The 19269-nt window shown below is 39.2% G+C and overlaps 1 protein-coding gene across 45 annotated transcripts in view; it reads right to left on the bottom strand.

The window, feature by feature from the left end:
- LOC135487566 (inositol 1,4,5-trisphosphate receptor type 3-like) overlaps positions 1 to 19269 on the bottom strand; it is a 169343-nt gene that overhangs the window by 83825 nt on the left and 66249 nt on the right. For 38 of the 45 annotated variants that reach the window (XM_064771414.1, XM_064771416.1, XM_064771419.1 and 35 more), the window contains 8 exons: positions 13568 to 13671; positions 11119 to 11192; positions 5842 to 5969; positions 5490 to 5507; positions 3873 to 3959; positions 1666 to 1743; positions 963 to 1043; positions 390 to 487 (listed from right to left, as the gene is read on the bottom strand). In XM_064771414.1, coding sequence (XP_064627484.1) covers positions 390 to 487; positions 963 to 1043; positions 1666 to 1743; positions 3873 to 3959; positions 5490 to 5507; positions 5842 to 5969; positions 11119 to 11192; positions 13568 to 13671 — 668 coding nt within the window. The remainder of the gene's footprint in view (positions 1 to 389; positions 488 to 962; positions 1044 to 1665; positions 1744 to 3872; positions 3960 to 5489; positions 5508 to 5841; positions 5970 to 11118; positions 11193 to 13567; positions 13672 to 19269) is intronic. The other 7 variants (XM_064771382.1, XM_064771384.1, XM_064771422.1 and 4 more) reach the window with 1 other exon arrangement.

Here is a 19269-nt window from a genome sequence, read left to right as displayed (position 1 = left end):
CAATCTCAAATAATTGTTCAGCGAGAAAAATGAGAAAACTATCAATGCAAAAGAAAGTACAGGCAATGTTAATGCTGCCTTTCATGCGATTTCTAATTAAAAGTAGAGAAAATGGCTTCTAAGAAGTCTTAGCGTGGAACATGTATTTATTTATGATGTATGTGCATGTCATATGTTGTTCAACTGACGCAGAGCATTCCCAATTAGAAATATTGGAGTTTCCGCTGCTGATATTATTGAAGCGTGCTGTCACACTAAAGGCCATGCACAGGCAAGAACAGCTTAGACTGCTCTGATAGACAAGTTGAAAGCTTCTCTAGTCTAAAGGGTTCTAACTACTGTGAATATGTATGAAAATCCCTCTTCCTTTCCTCTCATGATATACTCACCCAAATGTAAGATAATCGATTTGATAGGGGGCGCTGGCGTGCATGAAGTGACCTGGGGACTTTATACTCTCCAACACCACTTGGTCAAAGATTTGGATCTAAAAAAGAGAAACATTTCTATGGCATACAGTATTCCGCCAAATCTTTCTGCCTCTTTATTTTTGTAACTCGCAAACATTTCAGAAGAAAATAGGTTGATCATGATTACATGTTCAGATGTATATGCAGAAAACGTGAAGGTAAAAGGCTCGCAAAAATTTGGTAGTTTTTAGTACTTGAATGGTAAAACACTGGAAATGAGCTCATTAACAGAGTTACTCAAGAGGTAGTAAATGAGCCACGGAGTGTAGGTTGATAATGAGATACGGTTCTGCGAGCAAATGGAACTGAGTAAGTAAAACCAGAAACTCAATCAGTGTAACAATTGGTACTTTTGTTTGGCTAATTTGATTGGTTGATTTTTGATGGGTTTGGCTTCTTTCTGGATAGTTGCATTTTACGAGTAAGTGCCTCATGATATACCATCCTTATGGAATAGATTCAATGCGATTCATGTATAATAAGAGTACGTACCACCTCTCCCTCCGATTTCACTTTATATCTCGGTAATATCCTGAATTGTCCATGCTTGGCATTGTAGTCTTGCAGAGACACCTGTAACACAGAAAAGGTGACAAAATGTGTAAGATTTAAAAAATAAGAATTTTCTTCTCGACTGATTTATCTTTAAGCATACAGATTCAACAACGGGAATTACTGCTTGAAAAACAAACAAAAAACTGCAATGACAACCAAGCGCACATACTGGAAATTCCACATGCTTTCTGTAATTTTATCATCAACATAACATTGTGGGGCAATTATGGACTGACAGGGAGGACCGAGGATGGGACTCTTTTTCTGTGTGCTTTAGGAGATTGGCTGGGAGATTGCGGCACATTCTTGACGCTATTAGAAAACTTTTATAAAGATAAAGCTTTTGGCACCAATGACTGTCAGCAATGGCGCACTAAAGTTCAAGTCGATTCTCTTGGAGTCAAGTCTGCATACTTCGTTTACCGTATTGATATAAAAAAACTAAGGTAAAGGCATATTTTACAAGTTTTTATTCATATCGCCCTACACTGGAACTAAAGCATACTACTGTCACCTGCAGATATTGTTCAACTCAACAACTTGTACTTTTCCCAGCGCTATTGCGAAGCATTTTCAACTGACATCATCCGGAGTTAAACTGTTATATTTACGGGGTTTTTATCATTCGTTCTTTACTCACCAGCATATTATTCTTATCTCTTTTACTCGTCTGGGTTGTGTTAACATGGATGAATTTCCCAGTGAACAAATGCTTGAGCTGAAATACAGAAGGAAATATGAAGGAATATGGGGAATGTTCTGAGTGAATTCGGAAAGTTAACCTATGGCGTAAACGTTGATGTGGTGCACCTTAAAGTTACAACATAAAGATAGTATAGTCGGAGATTGCTATTTTCACTGTTCAGTTGCCGTTGGTCAAAATCGTTTAAAGATGTTTATCATTGCATTAATGTGTTACATTATCAAGGTGCTTTCTGGTCAGATAAGCATTATCTTAAAAGAGAAAACGCTAAAGAAATAGCTGCTAGCGTGATTTGCCTCAGCAGAATGTTAGTACTTTGACTATAAAACCACATTTAGCGCAATAAAAGTGCAGATGATAATCAGACTTAAAGCGTATAGAGAAATCTTCGTAACCGGGTCACTCTATTCTAAGGGTATCTTTTCCTACCACAAATGGCACTTAAATGTAGCAATGGTAGGTTTTAATCGACGCTCAACAACGAAAACCATGCCACGTTTTAGTATGATTGGTTCTTCAGTGCATCACAACATAGACTGCATTATAATGAGTAGTACTGCACCATCAGATATAGACCTTGCACAGGTTACTGCATTTTTTACGCAACGATATATAAAAAGGTGAGGGATAGACTAAAGCTAATCCTTATAATGGCCCAATATCTAAATGTCATATGCAGATGTTGCCTCCAAGTATTTAAAAAAACCAGAGAGTGTTTTTGATAAAGGTCGCCACATCTGTTAAGATATTCATTGTCCAGCATCCCAACGTCATCTGCATCTGTCTCGTGAAGGAGATGATCGGATGAACACTTTTTAACAGGACAATGACTTCTAATTTAGACAACTGCTTACAGACGCTTTGGGCATTGCGCTGAGGCAACCAGTTACAGAGAAAAATGAATTTCCCTTGCAACCATTTCATACTCACGACAAGTTCTGATTACTTTACAGTCGTTAAAGAGGATTTCAACTCAAGCCAAGTCGACCTCATTTGAATGTCATTAAACCTGCCTCAACGGTGAGGTTGTTTCCGGGGACACGAACCATGAGGACCATGGAAGCACAATTAGAAGCACAATTAATCATATCCTGAAGGTATTTCTGTACCAATCAGGGACTTTTACCGCGGGGACGTTCATACGAGCATCTGGTAATCAGGTGGTCTTCCCGAGGGAACTTTCAAATGGATACTGCAAAGGTTTGCTACTTTACTGAAAGCAGTTTAGCCACCTGAGTACCGTACGTTTTAAAGATGGCTATCGCCAATCATTAGCATTCAGGTAGTCACTACCGGTGACCCTGACATTTTGAATTGACGGTCTACAATGCTAGTGGCAATACCCTCCCCTTGGCCCAGTTAGTATCAACAAAAGATCGAATTTGCTTCTTTCCCATTCTTATTTCAAAAGCAGCGCTCAGTTAGAGCTTAATTTTAAGTACATTCTACCATATATAATATAAATGACTGTTGGCAGACACTCTTATTTAAAAATAGATATATAAGCAAGACATCTGTGCGATGTATACAAATGAAGGATTTCATCATTGAAGAACACAGTTTCTGAGTGAATCCATTGCCTCAGTTACACATTGAAAGCATCCAATAAAACATTTTATTATTGTTAATCGGTCTCTCATGATTACATATTGCATTATCCTAATGCACAACACCCGATATTGGTACACTAACATGATTACACAACAAATCAATCTTAACTGCTATATTTGTTCTTTTTGCCAAAATGTAAAATGTATATGTTTTGCGGACACTCGACAAATTACTCTGAAAGCTGCAGCATCTCGTAGAAATGAGGTAAGAGATGACTAGTGTGATGACCGCCCAATGGACTGAAACTAGATCGCGTTTCATTCTGTAGCCATAACTATGCCCTAACTTTAGTATACTAGCTAGATTGCAGTTAAAGGCAAGTTTCCATATAATTTCATAATACTTCAGAACAGCGAATGGCCCTATAAGGGGGAGGACAGTCACATCACAAGTGCAGTATTCCATTTACATTCTTTGTAGAGCATCATTCGCAATGATAACGATCTATTCACGCTTTCGTGTTCAAAGATGAAAAATTGTCCACTTCGTCTACTACGAGATGTTCCTCTACAATGAGTTTTTTCATACCCTACCTGAATGATTTCTCCATATCGCACTCGTTTTCCCTGCTGGCGGCGTTGTTCCGCGATGTTGTCAATGTTCTCGGCGTCTGCCGCGGCCTGAAACAGGACGAAGGCATGAATGAATGGCGTGAAGAAAAAGGAAGGGTGAAACCAGTTGGCTTATTATTCTGCAATGGTTATATCACGTTCCTATCATGTGTCATCATCAACAATCTTGGGAGGGAGTTGGTGATACCTATTTTGTAATCGTGTCTATATACTCGAAACACATTCCAAGAAACGCAGGGCTATATTTTTTTCTCCAAGCATTAGGCTGCACTTGCCACTTATCAAAGGCAAAGACTCATCCTCTCATCTCATCTCATCTTCTAGGGTTTCCCCCATCACGCGTCTGGGTCTGATAAAGATTGGATGATTCCAAAGAAGTTTTAGCGCTGTGTCAACGGCTTTCGATAACAGGAGTACCGGTTGAGATAGATAAGTCGTCTTCTCCATCCTGCGGGTGCAGGGACCACTCCATCTGACAATCAAAATCGATCTTTTTGCTCATTCATACATACATGCGCAACAAAATATAAATCTGATGACTAAACTCTACTAGGGAAGGTGGGAGATTGTGATATTTGATGACTGTAAAAAACTGGTGTTTGAAATACGATTGACTAAGCAAAAAATATCGGAGTCATGTATGCATAAATGCGATTGATCATTTCTCAAAGGATAGATAATGAAAAGCCATGAGGTAAGACCTTCAAGTACGATTATGTGATATGACGAGAAAATGTGCTACAATGCTGCAGAATGTGCGGGAAGAAAGTTATCGGCAATTCATATGTAGCATACGTATGGTTCAAGGCCTACGGGCATTTCATCATCGAGGTTAGCTGGGTGCTTTTTTACAGGATGCGAAACCCAGCAGCCGTTTGTACTGCTCTATGCCATTAGGTTGTTCGTAGCAATACACCCTGTGAACACTAGTGAAATAGCAGGTTACAATCACCATCTAGACCTCCACGTTAAGAAGGTCAATCCATATATCAATCCCCAATGCATGTATGTAGTGGTACTGTCTTTATAACATGGTCCTTGCACTTGGAGTCATGTGATGGATAGTGCAAAAACATCTCGGCCCTAAGGTATATGTACTAGCTGGCAATATCTTGCTTAATTGTCGTAAGTATCCAGCATGTACCATATTAAGTGTAGTTATTTACGTTTTATAAGTAGTTGACGGCATTAATAACATCTCCTTCGTGACAGAGGAGAGTACGCAAGATGCCGATAACGCAGTCAATACACTCATCAGGACACTTCAGCATATTTTTGTTGTGAACATTGCAATAAAAGACCTTGAGAAGGCACGGTGTACTACACCACCGTACACGGTCTTGAAACCAAAGATAAGATCTTGTCAGAAATATCTGGCTTCATCATGTGGTGTCGATGTAAGAGTGATTCAGTTAGAACCAAGATTACAGAGAAAAGAGAGAGTGGTATGTTCATTAATGCACACAGGCTGTGGCACCGGGACTTGAAAGTACGTAGATACAGGACGTGCGTGTGAGTAACGAAGTGCTGGGAATCATATTGAATCTCATTCATGCTAATCGATGGAGAAATTGATACCTTGATTTCCTTGAAGATCTATATGTGTTGGGTGGTGGATATTCGTACGATTATCACTAGACAATTAGTCTTAGAATAGACACAAGTTCGAAGTCGGCCAGATTGTAAGTAGCGTTAGCCTTACGAACCACGAACCTGAAATCTTTGCCAATAAGCACTGACTGCCCACAAATCTGATAACTTGTCATGAAGAGTTGTTCAAGGATAAGCCACACAATTTGACAACACTCTATGTTTTATCTAGTCGTATGCTTTAGCTGCTCCAGGATGTCGGGTTGGAACTACTTTCCATCGACCATGCTTATTTCCCCAGTAAGGAGTATTAAAAAAACATGATGAATATTAGCCTCACCTTCGCCTGCGCCAGAAGCGCCTTTGTTTCCATATCTTGGTCATATTCCCTGTCGACGCTGTTCTGATATTTCCTAAACTTTTTGTTTAATTTGTATCTGTTTTGGATGCAGACCTGGAAGGTCACCGCTGTAAGAAAACACAAACATTACATTAATTAGCTAATGGCAAATTGGACAAAAACAGCACCAGGAGAACGGTCCTCTGGAAGATGATTCGGTACGGCAGATGATTGCCAGAGGAGGTGTGACATTTTCTCAAACTCTGACCCACTACCTTGAATGTTCCAATCCTTTCTCAATATATTTTGTAAAATTCCATTGGGAAGAATAAGATGATAGTTGAGCGAAAAAAGCTAGAAAAGTGGAAAAATGTTATCTAAGGCCAGCGCTGGCGTGCAGGTGGTTGCCAGAGGATACAATCTGTTCAAACAACGCCAGTATAAGACAATCCAAGATGAATAATGTAATTGGTAACAAAACTTTCTGCCGACGGCAATGCAACTGGTAGATGCTTTGTATTCATCAACAAACGCAGGCTTGTTGTGAGAGAGCGAAGATATACAGTCACTGCTTGTACAAAGTCATAATGCCCATCAGATGAAAGATGTTGGTATTGTCTTCGCCTGATGAACGAACGACAGTTTGTAGTATTATGTCAAATATCCGTCCACAGTATTGTAGTTTAAGCATGCTTAAGTATGCAGTGCCTGTTTCCAACTTAACACATCACACGTGGCTAGGGATTTAAACCCAATTATCACAAGAATGATTTATCCTCAGCAAATGCCATTCCTTTCCTTTCTGATGGGGCTTGTTTTTGTTGCCCGCAAAGCAATACAGTGCTACAGGATATTGTTTTCTATTATTTTCAGAAGGCACCGAGATAACCCAAACCTATCTTAAAACAACACGAACAACAATAACCTTTAAGAGAAGTCACAGAGCAAAGTCAGGAAGCCAATGACCGGACGTGTTGTTGTTCTGCAAACAGCTGGACTGTGCAACAGGGAAAGCAATACACTAGTAGGAGGTTTTTTCCGACTTCTTAACGGTTTTTCTAACTTTCTCCTGATTTATCCGACAAAAGTCCGACATTTCCCTGATAGGTCGGATTTCTGGAAAATCTAGGGCTTCCCAAAATAGGGCATTAGAGATCAAAGGCCTATGTTGAATGGTGTTAATGAGGTAACCTAATTGAATGAGCTAATTAGTATTCACACTTAAGAGTCACTCTGAGCGTCTGGCTCACAGCTCCTTAACCCCATTCAACAAAGATCTTTATGGCCCTATTTTGGGAAGCCCTGATATTTTTGCACAAGTTTTTAAAAAAATCCGACCTTTCAGGGAGAAGTTGGACAATGTCGGAATTTTGTCGGACTAATCCGGAAAAGTTAGAGAAACTGTTAATAAGTCGGAAAAAGCCTCCTGCTCGTGATTATAGCTTATAGTGCCCTGATCCATCCCGTGAACCGTGCCTTAACTGTTACCAAAGGAACTTTTGATTCCAGTTATACTTAATAGGTTGGCTTTGTAATAAAGGTGACACGATAATAAATAACTATATATATGCGTATAATGTTAAGTATCAATTCGGCGTATAAAGCACATTCCTTCAATCCGATCCGACAACTAATACCCCAGATGAAGTGGCTGGCCATTTTTCATCCCAGACAGAATCAATTGCTCAGACACAGCAACCGTATGGTCCTCAGACAATATCAATATTGGCCTGAGACAACTTGACTGATCGTTCTGACCATTATATACTATTCAATCTCAGTTTACACAATGGTGTAAGAGATCTGCAAATTAGCAATGTTGTCCACTAAGTAGTGTAGAATAGGATTAACTAATCAAGAACCAAAAAATGCAATTGATGCTGCGAGTCAAATAGTTCCCCAGTTCTATGAACCGCGCCGATGGACAGTTAGTTTTATCGGAGACAGAAACAAATATTTGTCTATTAGATTTTTGCGGCATTAGAACGTCAGCGATTGCTTCCAAATCATACCTTTGCATATAGCCATCTCAGTGATTTGTAAAGGTTAATAACTGCATTATAAAATCTATCCTCTAATTAACAAATTGAATTTCGTGTAAGTAACATCACTTTTACTTTAATTTCATTGACTTCGATCAAAGACATTTGAGTGACTTTGGCTTTAAGATAAAAAAGCTAATGGACATGAAGGGAAATGAGATGCTGAGATACTGGTGTCACTTTTATGTTGTATTACTCCCTTGGGGACAATTGATTATAATGTGGGATAGTTTTCTGTGGATGCAGTGTGCGACTGCTTGGCACACTTTTAGCCTGGGGTTGTGACAGGACATCCAATGACGGAATTTGCTATGCATCTTCTGGACATTCTCATGACAGGTAATGTATTGGAATCTGCTGAAATGCGGGAGAAGCAACAAACATGGACTTCAATATGCAATATCCACGCGATATCGGGGTTGACCTTCTGACAGTTGGCATCATGCTTACGACCGGCAGAATGCAGGAACTGTGATGCAATTTAGGGTACAACCAGATGGTTGTTGGATTTTGATATACAGCTGGCACGAGATCTCATGACCTGATTTAGGTCAGAGGTGACGTTCAAACAATGAGGACACGACACGTCGCAATGGATATGCCACTAGAGTATCCATTTGCTGAACCTCAATGGGCCTTAATCCAACAACCAAATGATAGGTCAATCATCAATTGACCCATTAGCTTTTCGTCAGCTCTCAACCGCCAACTGACGTTTCAGGCCTTTTTCTGAATATGATACAAATGTCAATAAACATTATCGGTCGTCGGATAGTCGACCTGATAAATATTGCTTCCTGGACTGGACCTGTTAGGAACTGATCAGGATAAGGTCTATACACACAGTTAATGTCCCCGTCGGGTCATATTATGATTATTTTTACATCCATCAATAACATGCAGAACCCCGACCACTGTTTTTCCTTTTTCATATTCAATGCCCATAAGATATTCGATTGACAACAACACAATCCTACGTGCTGCACGAAGTCACATTGTCCAAGCGATTGCCTTCTGTGTCAAGATATCGCAAAACTAACCATACCAACCCAATGCAGATGTACGATTTCTATTATTGACACATGTCATGCCTTCTTTGCAACCATTGTTGCTTTCTTGTGGACAATCTGCGGTGTTCATCCTCTCCATTTGACGTACCTTCTACTTGTTATGCATTATGAAACATGTTTGATTTCCCAAAACAGCTGTACAGAATAATGAAAATCGTGCAACACCAAGTGACACTTAATCACTGACTCTAAAAAAAGCCATTTGTTGGTTTGCCTGACTGGTGGAGTCGAGTTTTGATACATGGGCATTCCCCATATCAATAGCACCAGTTAGTAACCATATACATCTAATATCAGCTGATGGCACTGCCCCTGGTGCCAGCTTAAACTAGAGGTAAATACAAAACTCATCAATCGGTTGCTAGGGTTTTTCAAGTGAACAACGCGTGAAGATGTTTTATCGTCGCACTGCGCTGTTGTGCTGAGCTAGCTTTGATCATGGACTTGTGAAATGGTGGATGCGTTATGTGTTATTCATAGGATAAGCAGTCATGTGGCAAAGTAACACGGCCTTAGAACGTGTCTCGACAGCCAAATGTTGCGAATTTGGTATAAAAACATCAGTAACGTTGTTACTCTACGAATGGTAGCAACATTTCAGTTGGTTTTGGCCAATTTGATCTCAACTGAAGCGACTGAGCTGATGCGAAATAGAATCAAGGGAAAATCAAGAGAGAAATGGCATCGGATTGTTCTTATACAAGTATTTTATATTTGTAACGTCGTTTGCTTTAACAGAAAGATGGTAAACCATAGGGCATGGCTGGACAAGTTATCCACTAACTTGATTTAACCTTTACTTGCATTGGACTCAGTTCAAATTTTCTTAACTAAAGGAGATGACGCCCAGTTAACGTTAAAGCGAAGTCAGTGCCTCGATTTGTTTGAACTACCTAGATTAGATAAGCATTGTCCAAAAGTACAGATGTGTACACTTTACATAAGTCGAACACATACAGACTTATGATTAATCGATGTTGGGTTGGCTTGGTCATCAGCCATGTTACACAACACTTAAGCGGAAAAAGTAGCTGCCAATGGATGCGCAAGTATGGCAATAAAATAATATACTTGGCCCAGAAGGTGTTGTGTAAATGTTGATGATAACCCCCATGCACAACAACCCAAACACTCCAGCCGAAAGGGACCCATCACCATGACATCTCACACATTATCTTTGATGCACAATACGTCTTGCCCATTACTTTTGTGACCCTGATATTTTGCTAATAATGACAGTCTCCTTGGGATGTAGGATAGTTCGAAGGTTCCACTCCCTTGCCTACAAGACATGGCATACTCGAACCTTAATCTGATTGTGGCGTGGTGGGCCTCACAATGGCATATCCTGGTGATATATCAGGCCGAGTTGCTGGTAGTGACATGTTTAGAGGTTGCAGATGGGGCAGCCGGTATTGATAAGATGAACCGTAATATTTACGCTTTTCTTTACTTTAACTTGTTTTAAGCTCAAAATGCTTGTTTCAGATTGCCTAAAGCTGAAACGACGCTCTCATACCAAAAAATGATAGAAAGCACATTGGTCGATGGTGTAATGGTTCTAATTCACCACAACCGATACTTATTTTGCAGTTTTTACGGGTTCATATGAGGCTATATAGACTCGATGCATTAGAAATGTATGATGGATATTAAGTGCAGGCGCTTGATATCCGTTCTAACAAATAGACGCTTCAGATTCTGTCTTAAAAACAGCACCAGTGACCGAGTTTGTGACAGAGAAATAATGTGCTATATGATATATAATATCGAATATTCTAGCCCGACTATGGTATACTGTTAAGAGTTCGTAACAGTTTTAATGTAATTCATTCGAAGTTGAAAATACTGGATTCTAAAAGAAATCGTTTGTAGAGGTGGAGGGGGCGTGCTGCATCCTTCCTTAAGAAATACCACTTATTGCAATTCTTAACATTAATGCTTGAGGTTATCACAAATAAGGATTTTGACTGGAGGCAGCCATGCTGATCCGAATATTTAATGTTTGTGACGAAATTTAAGACCATACCTTTCTCATGATATATCTATCTTGAAACAAAGTGTCATATTCCCTATTACGCGGTCGCATCAACAAAATGCTTATCCCTTTACTTGTAACACCGTAGTTTGTCTCGCAAGATCAGAGTGAAAGAAAAACTCCTTACCATGTGGATTTGCGATGTTGTTGGGCTTATTCCGATCCTGTCTGCAGTATACATTCAGTCCATTGTAGGTGGAACTAGAAAAAAGAAAAGCAAGCTTAAGGCGAATAACGGTTAGGATGTCTTCAGTATTTACTAAAACTTCTTATCTTCCTATAACAGGAGACGAATAGCGGCACGGCATACGTGTCTTTCAGTAATTTGTTTATCACCAAAATACCAAGCTAAGTTGTACTGAGGGAGAAGCAAGGCGAACAACACAGAGCCAAGGACCAAGAAACTGAAAGATATCTCTGTCACCCTCAAGGCGTTATTTTGGATTGTGATGTTACACACACGATTTCTTCTACCCTGGCTTCGGCTCAGCAGAATCTTTTACTATATTGTTCTTTATAATACTAGTGCGTCTGACTGGTATGTACGTTATTCTAGTTGATGACTGAACTTCTCGTTTTAATGTTCTATCATCCACCATCTTGACGAAGATATAATGCTCAACAAATATCAAGGCAGTTACGGTACACCTTATATAAATCACAGTGGTAGTACCCAAGAGGCATATTATTCTGAGATTATAGCGATTTGTTATTATCACTTTACCAAATAACACGATAACATCATACCAATGAAACATCTCATCCAATATTAAGAGAACTATGTCCGTTTTATAGCCGCTTTTGATGCATCAAGGCCACATTTATAATGTGTTTAAATTGCTTTTTTTATTGGGGCTGTTTTATAATAGAATAACAAATCAATTAGACCCTTTATAGAATTCCTCCTTTGATAAGAACACGTAACCCATCCATTGTTTACCCTACAACATTGACAATCCTTCTGTTCGGATGTCAAATTTTCATGATTTAGGGTGTTGGTAATTCTACTGTTATCAGGCATTGTCATTATTCCGTGTAAACATCCTCGTCCATGGCTCCTATAAATCACATAAAATAGCTATTTCAACACCGCATCGGTACAAAATAATTTGTGCATGGTAAAAACGTATGTATGCAAGTTTGTAACGACCTAATACAAAGGTTAACTGCTATTATTGTTGATGATTTTTAAGTCTCTAGCTGAATGTCAACTTATAGTAACTTGGTATTACTCGGACCTTTTCATTGTGACGCACTGTTGTGCAAGTATAACTTTAAAACAACGCCTTCGACCCAATAAGTACTCTTTTTTTTGTGCATTTCTACCTCAGCAAGAGTCAAAAGGGGCGTGCAATGACATCAATGGACCTAATATCATTAGCCCCAAATATGGGATGAGTAGGTAATGTGGACAACAAATTACTCTTATATATTGACTAGTTCAGTTTTTATGTTCAGTTTAGCAATGAATACATAATTTGTCCATCAGAAAACTCCGTTTTGATAACTACATATAAAGATTCAATTGTATTGACTTGGTGCTTTAGACCTTGGAAACAATTCATGCATCACCAGCCCATGACATAGAATTTGTGAGTTCACAACATATTTGTGAGTTAAACGAATCCGCTTCACTTGCAATGCTTTTATACGATCTATCGCTGGAGACCTTTTTGGTTATTCTCTATAATTATCTTTACAGATCACCCCAATGGTGTTGCATTCGCACCCTTGAAACTTCAATGGCTACATGTACAGTGCTTCGTCTCACATCCACAGTAAATACTTATATGTTTGCCATAGCTCTATTGATGAGCACACTATACCAGTGCATTGGTCTGACTATTACTTTGATATCGTAGTACTAAAATATCGGGACCATATTCAAGTGGTCAATATGGGCAGTTAGACGTCCTTTTTTCGTGAAGGAGGGAATTTTCGTCTCAAGAGCAATCATATTGAGAACATGATAATTAATTTTGCTCACATCCTAAGAATGATCGTAATTCATGTAATGATATTAACAAAATTATATTCAATCAAAATTAGAAAGTTTTCTTACTAAAACTAAAATGTACTTAACTTAAATGAATGTAGATGGGATCCTCGAGATTGAGCTTCATACACATAAACAAAAACACTCTTTTCTGTTAATTCTGTCTAATATTTCGACTGTTTCGTTTTGCACGAAAGTTAAATTTTTTTCTTCAAATAAATTAAAGGAGATCAATTGTAATACTTGAACTTAATTCAGAGGAACATTACAACTTGCAGTGGTATTCGAATTATTCTGCTCGTCTTTCTCGCTTGCTAATGGACAGAGTAGTACCATTCGTAAGGCAAATATGCTGTCAGTAACAATTAAATGTTTTAAGGTAATTAATTAAATGCAGTTTTTAAGATATTTTCAGCTGTTATAATGAAACACATTGTCATTAATGATGATGTATCTTTTAAGTTGTTTAAGTTAATCTAATTGTTATCAATGATGATGTCGATCATCCAACATGTAATCGACGGCAAATAAAAAGTGTAACTCTGGAAAAAAGAGTTACATGTATTAGATTATTACTCACCAGGACTGTAGACTGTAGACATATCCTTCAGTCTCCTCACAGTAGAGACACACGTAGTCCCCAATGCACAGGAACTCGCCCATATCGCTACCGTAGTTCTCGACCTGTAAAGACATGGTGACACTCTCACATCAGTCACTGATCGAACTGTCAACGAGAACTCCCTTAGGTTACATTTGGGTCGTAAAGTTTCCTTGAACAGTTGGGTCTGCAGATCCGAGCTGCTTGAATGGTAGCTGAATTCCTGTACTTGGCATGTACATGTAAGGCCTTTCAGATAATTTCAATTGCTTGATTTTAAATTGTCATCCAGAATGTCCAGCTGAGGGTACCGCATTGCAGGACACCTCACTATTTCCGCATCTCTTTGTATATGCTGATAATATGGCCCTTACCTAACCATTATACAATTTTATCGGTCATTACTAGAAAGCAATCATTAGAGTAATTACTTGGAGGTCGCACTGATGGTGGTTATTTCATAGAAAAGCGAGTAATAGCTTATGTTTGTTTAAAGTTAGCTATCCCATATGTTTCCAGGAGCTGCAGAGAATTAACTGTCCTTCTATACTTAAAAAATATGATTGACATGATATACAAAATGACATGAGTTACTGACATTAGCCTTCGTTTGAATACCGTCCCCCAAGTCGTCCTTCTCAACTATATCCAAAGCCAAACCACATTTAGTTAAACATGTACCACATGTAATGACTAAGAATTGTGTGCAAAAGTTCGAAACCAGAACTTTTTAAGGTCAAGACCCCACAATTTGACAACATGAACGTTAATTTGGCGTTCATCTATTTGCGATACTTTAGTACAGACAGCCCTACACAGTGCATCTCTTTCCCCGTTGTTTGTTTTGATAATGCCCACACGAGGTTTACGATATTGGTACTAGCTTTCACGACTTCAGAGCTTTTACCCGAGTGTGATGCTATTGACAAACGAATTAGTGGCCTGGCTGTCTAATACAATTCGAGCATCATAAGCTAACAGTGCATCGTTTATATCTACTTTTGATAAGAGATTTAGCAAATGACCACAAATTGATGTAACAATACCGGTAGTGGTAATCATTCGATTTTCCTACGATTGGCACAGGGATCAAACTTGCCAAATTTCAATTTCAGTTGAGAAAAATAGCAAATTAGGTAAATTTTTCGGTTTCGAGAAAAACAGATAGCTCTTTCATATCAGCTTTGCCTTGAAGAAAGGTAAAGGGACAGGGATGAGTTGGGATAACGTGACAAACAACTGGCTTCATCGTCCGTCTATATCTTGAGGATTTACGTGAATGTTATAAATCCATCAACATCTAAACAACAACAACAAGGTCAACACGAAAAACAACAACACCGATTCTAACCGTAACAGCCATCACTCCAATTTAGAAGTATGATATTCCACAAATATTTGCCTCTCGAGGGTGTACGATTAGAGTCAAGAACTATTCCAGAGAAAGCACTTTCACCATTCGAAAAAAAATATGTTATGACTTTATTGTGCCGTGCTTTCCCTTCATTGTAAACCAAGTCACCTCTAACACTAACGATAAAATCATCCCTAGACCTTTGGTAAGCCCTAGCACAGCTTACATCTGTAAGCTGATCGTCTTTTTATATCCGTAAAAGTCGTAGCGGCTTAACGGGCCACTTCTGCAACAGTCATGAATTCGTATCACTCAGAAAGAGAAAAGAGGACATGCGCACTCCTCTCCTTCTGCGCCTCTCTTCACCTTGGTGGCACGCGCATGTGACAATGCCCATTAATTTAAGGCTCCAGTGGGGCTATTTCAACAGGATGATTTCCCCAGCACTCAATTCGAGCAAGAAGTCCATAAATCACCGGTACGAATTACAATTTCAAAATGATGAGGCACCGTACAAAGACGCTGACATTATAGGAACAGCGATTAAGTTCACAATACATCTTCCTTGAAACGAGAGTAATGATACTTTGAATTGGATTGAATCTATTGGTTTTATAAATGAAAAGAACTTCTATCCTGGTCACAGATACTGTAAGGTGTTGCGACAACGATTGGCCTTCTTGCCCCAGTGAGTAGCGTGTAAGACAAAATTACTTTCAGCAGTAACAAAGAACTGCGACGAAAACTTAGATTGCTCAGATCATCAAATGTGGACCAGAGTTGTAATTCCCCAAAGCTTTTAAATGTTTCAAGACAGCTGTCGAACAAAGCTCAACAGGCTACACTAGTGATCGAGTTACAGTCCTCTGTAAACACAACTACAACATAGATTATAGTAATCCATCAGTTCACCATGCTCCAGAGCCAAGCTCAAACAAAAATTAAAGACATTTTCCTTTCATTAAACACTTTTATCATGACATTAAGTGCCGCAGATCTTGCCGACAGCGTACTTTTCCTCTTGAATACTCCATGGCAATTAGGCATGATGTGTTGAACGCGCCTTTTCTAGTAATAGATACCACTGTTCATTTCATGAGTTGATGAACTGTTCTTGAGTTAGATTCTCTAGGTGAAACTGTATCCCCTCAGAACTGCTCCCACTACTGCGTCGAATAACCACCTGCTGTTGAATAAGGGTTTAGAACAGGGTGGGTTTTAGGTGAATTCTTTCTTTGTTCTGATGAATTGACCAACATTTGACACGATGGTACAAACTAAATATTGGTTGAAATAGATGATGATGACCAAAAAGTTTCAGTAAAGACTTTACTAATTGGAAACTACTCACGAAATGTCCATGAAGCATGTAGTATGCTTGGTGGATGACAGACAGAAATGTTGCAGTAAAGAATCTCTTAATATAAGAAACAGTTGACATCAGTACGAAATGTCCACGACGAAACAAACTAAACCCACTTAAAACAAATGATTGGAGATGTCTTTATAGTTCTATTAACAATGATAAAACAACCTGATACAGATAAAAGCACTAATAACAGCTTTTCCATCTTCGATAACTTCAGCCAAGGCAAAAGCAGAGAGCAGCGAGAATACCTAAAAAAAGAACAGCTGGAGGCATTTAAAACTGTATTGGGTCACGTGTGGTAATGGATCGGCAGTAAAAAAGTCTTAAATCACGAAGAAATAGCTCCCAAGAGTTCATATTCCAAGGCAGAGATTAGCAGATATTCTAGGTTCACTGGGGCACATGCACTTTTGTATTGGTAAATTATTTTGGCTTGGACATGGAATTGATGGACAGTCTTTAAACGGCCGAATGATCAATGATGCTGAATCTTCTTCCAGGTATCAAGGGTAAGCACATCACTTGATCTGGGTTGAAAAAGTGCGACAAGACACATGGATCAGAACCAAGAGTTTGGATTATGAGCTGGTGACCCCGTACCAGTACTCCACCACGCGGCTTCTTGCCGTCGAAGTCCTTGTCAAGTGTCTGGTATTACGTGACCCATAAAGACCGGATTAGATGGGAACACGTCTGGTTACGATTTTTAATGCTTCCTGAATGGCTTCCATCATGTCTCCTTTATTGCGGGATTATCTCGACCGAAAGTTACAACCGTAATCTTCCAGGGCACAGCTCGTCAATTAAAACCTTTTTTGCAAAATGATTATCTGACCAAGGCACACCCAAACATTTAAAATTCATACAAGCCGTTGCTTAGAGACCGGGTTGTCCGATGTAAAGAGTTTGACAAGTCCCCATTTGTAATAAATGATAGTCGATATTTCAAGACAAATTTCGGTTCCCTTTTGTTTGCAGTGACTGGTTATTGGCGTCGGGTAGACTAAACCTTTAATGGCTGTCGATCGTTATTCCAGGATCAACTGAACTGACAAGGTTGAGTTCTAATGCAAATAACAGTTAGACCGACAACAAATGCACCTGTCACTCTTTAGCAGATTCTGGAATAATTTTATCATGACACAAATAATCAGGAATGCTGTTATTTACCCTTTGCCTGAATAGGCCTATCGAGCCCCGCGAAAGCTGTTTCGTTAGGGTCGATGTTATCATGATTCGCGCTGGTGACCCTTTGAGCAGACTGAAGAAAAATGCGAATTAAGGTTTAGGTGCGAGCGGACTTTGTTAAAAGACAATAGCCAGTGTATTGTAAAGTCCGTCTCTAAGGCGAACATTTAGCAGCACTTTATAGCCGAGAGGGCAGAGTTCAAATGTTCGATGTACTATATTAAGTCACGTACAACAAGACATGCCTGGAATACTATTAGTGTCAGGCAGTCTGGTACTCAATGAATGCATTCCCAGTATACGATATTGAAATTGATTTTGAAGGTCCGATTTTGAAGTTCTAATTGGTTGTAGCCTCTACTCAGGCTGGGAATTATTTACCAAGTGGTATTTATATATTCACGTGTGTATCTTTTCGGAATTTTGGGTGATGATGACAACTCCAGCCTATCGAACCATATTCTCTTTCTTATTCTCAGCAGCGACTACTTGTGGTTTTCATCAGGCGGATTACACAGTCCAGGGATATTGGGAATAAGTGCCACTTCTGGTATCTGTCTGAATGAAAAAAATAACAGAAAGAACTGTGGTTATGCCAAAGAGTGACGTTCCCAAGATCAAACAGAGCGACGAGTTGGCCGCGTGCATAAAATTTGCCTCATTTGCGAGACTGACTCTCAACGCAATCACCGATGACGTAAAAACCATTGATCATGCGCCTCTGATGAAACTGACGTTGCCAAGTCAATTTTATCTAGCTCTACTCTTTAGTTCCTTATTTATAGTCATTTTGTCACCAAAAACCCATCGATCCAACACAACGGTTTTGAAAGATGTGCAAAGAGTCTAACTAATTGACCTGTCATCGGCAAGATGCCCGGCTCGTTTATTATGCAGATGTTCAGGAAGGACTAGTCACCAAGCTTTAAACATTTTACCTTCCGGCATACACCAATTACCACGTCAACCATACTGGAGGACTTAAAGCTGAACTATCAGATACACCCCCGAAGATCCAGTCAATGTTGCTCACTTTGCCACCACTTCTCACCTGCGCAAATTGACCTCATCGACATCCAACTTGTTAAACCAGTCACGCCAATAGCTCTTCATAACTTATTAATAAAACAACTCAGCTATTGTGGCTTCAATTACTGTTTAACAAACAAAGTAATCGTCAAAGATTCTGGAAGCGTGCGTTGGTCTACTTAACGGTTGTGAACAGTTCAATATCAAATCGGAATGACAGAAGACGGAATGACGACATATTGATTTCAAGAAATCTGTCGTACGATTATAAAGTTTTGGCGCCAATGGTGCCAGCAAGGGCAGATTTGTACCTAAAGTTCGAGTCGATTTCTGTATACTTAGTTTATCGTTTTTATATCTAGCTCACTGTGATTTAAAGGGACAGCTTGGGTCTGGGATTTAGGTGACCAGCTGAGGAGGATAATGTGCCTCTTCGCCACCATGCGCCTCCTCATATAGCAACAGACTATGCTGAACACTAATAATGATTTTCGCAAGTGTTGTGAGGTCGTTATTGCAGTCTGTATCTGTGTGTACTTCAGTTTGTAAAGTTCGGGTTCAATAATGATACTAAGTACATGTACACGATGTGCAAAATAATGGAAAATCCCCATATATGTTCATGATAGATATCACTCTACATGATGGATGTGTATACGAAATTATATGTCATATGCCGTCTAGCATACATTCAGAAACTTTTGTTTGACACCAAAAACAAAGGTGGACAACTTTATGTGT

Source organism: Lineus longissimus, chromosome 5 (assembly GCF_910592395.1).
Source record: "Lineus longissimus chromosome 5, tnLinLong1.2, whole genome shotgun sequence".
NCBI lineage: Eukaryota > Metazoa > Nemertea > Pilidiophora > Heteronemertea > Lineidae > Lineus > Lineus longissimus.
The sequence above is the reverse complement of the archived record's forward strand: the minus strand, read 5'-3'. Positions and strand labels throughout refer to the sequence as shown.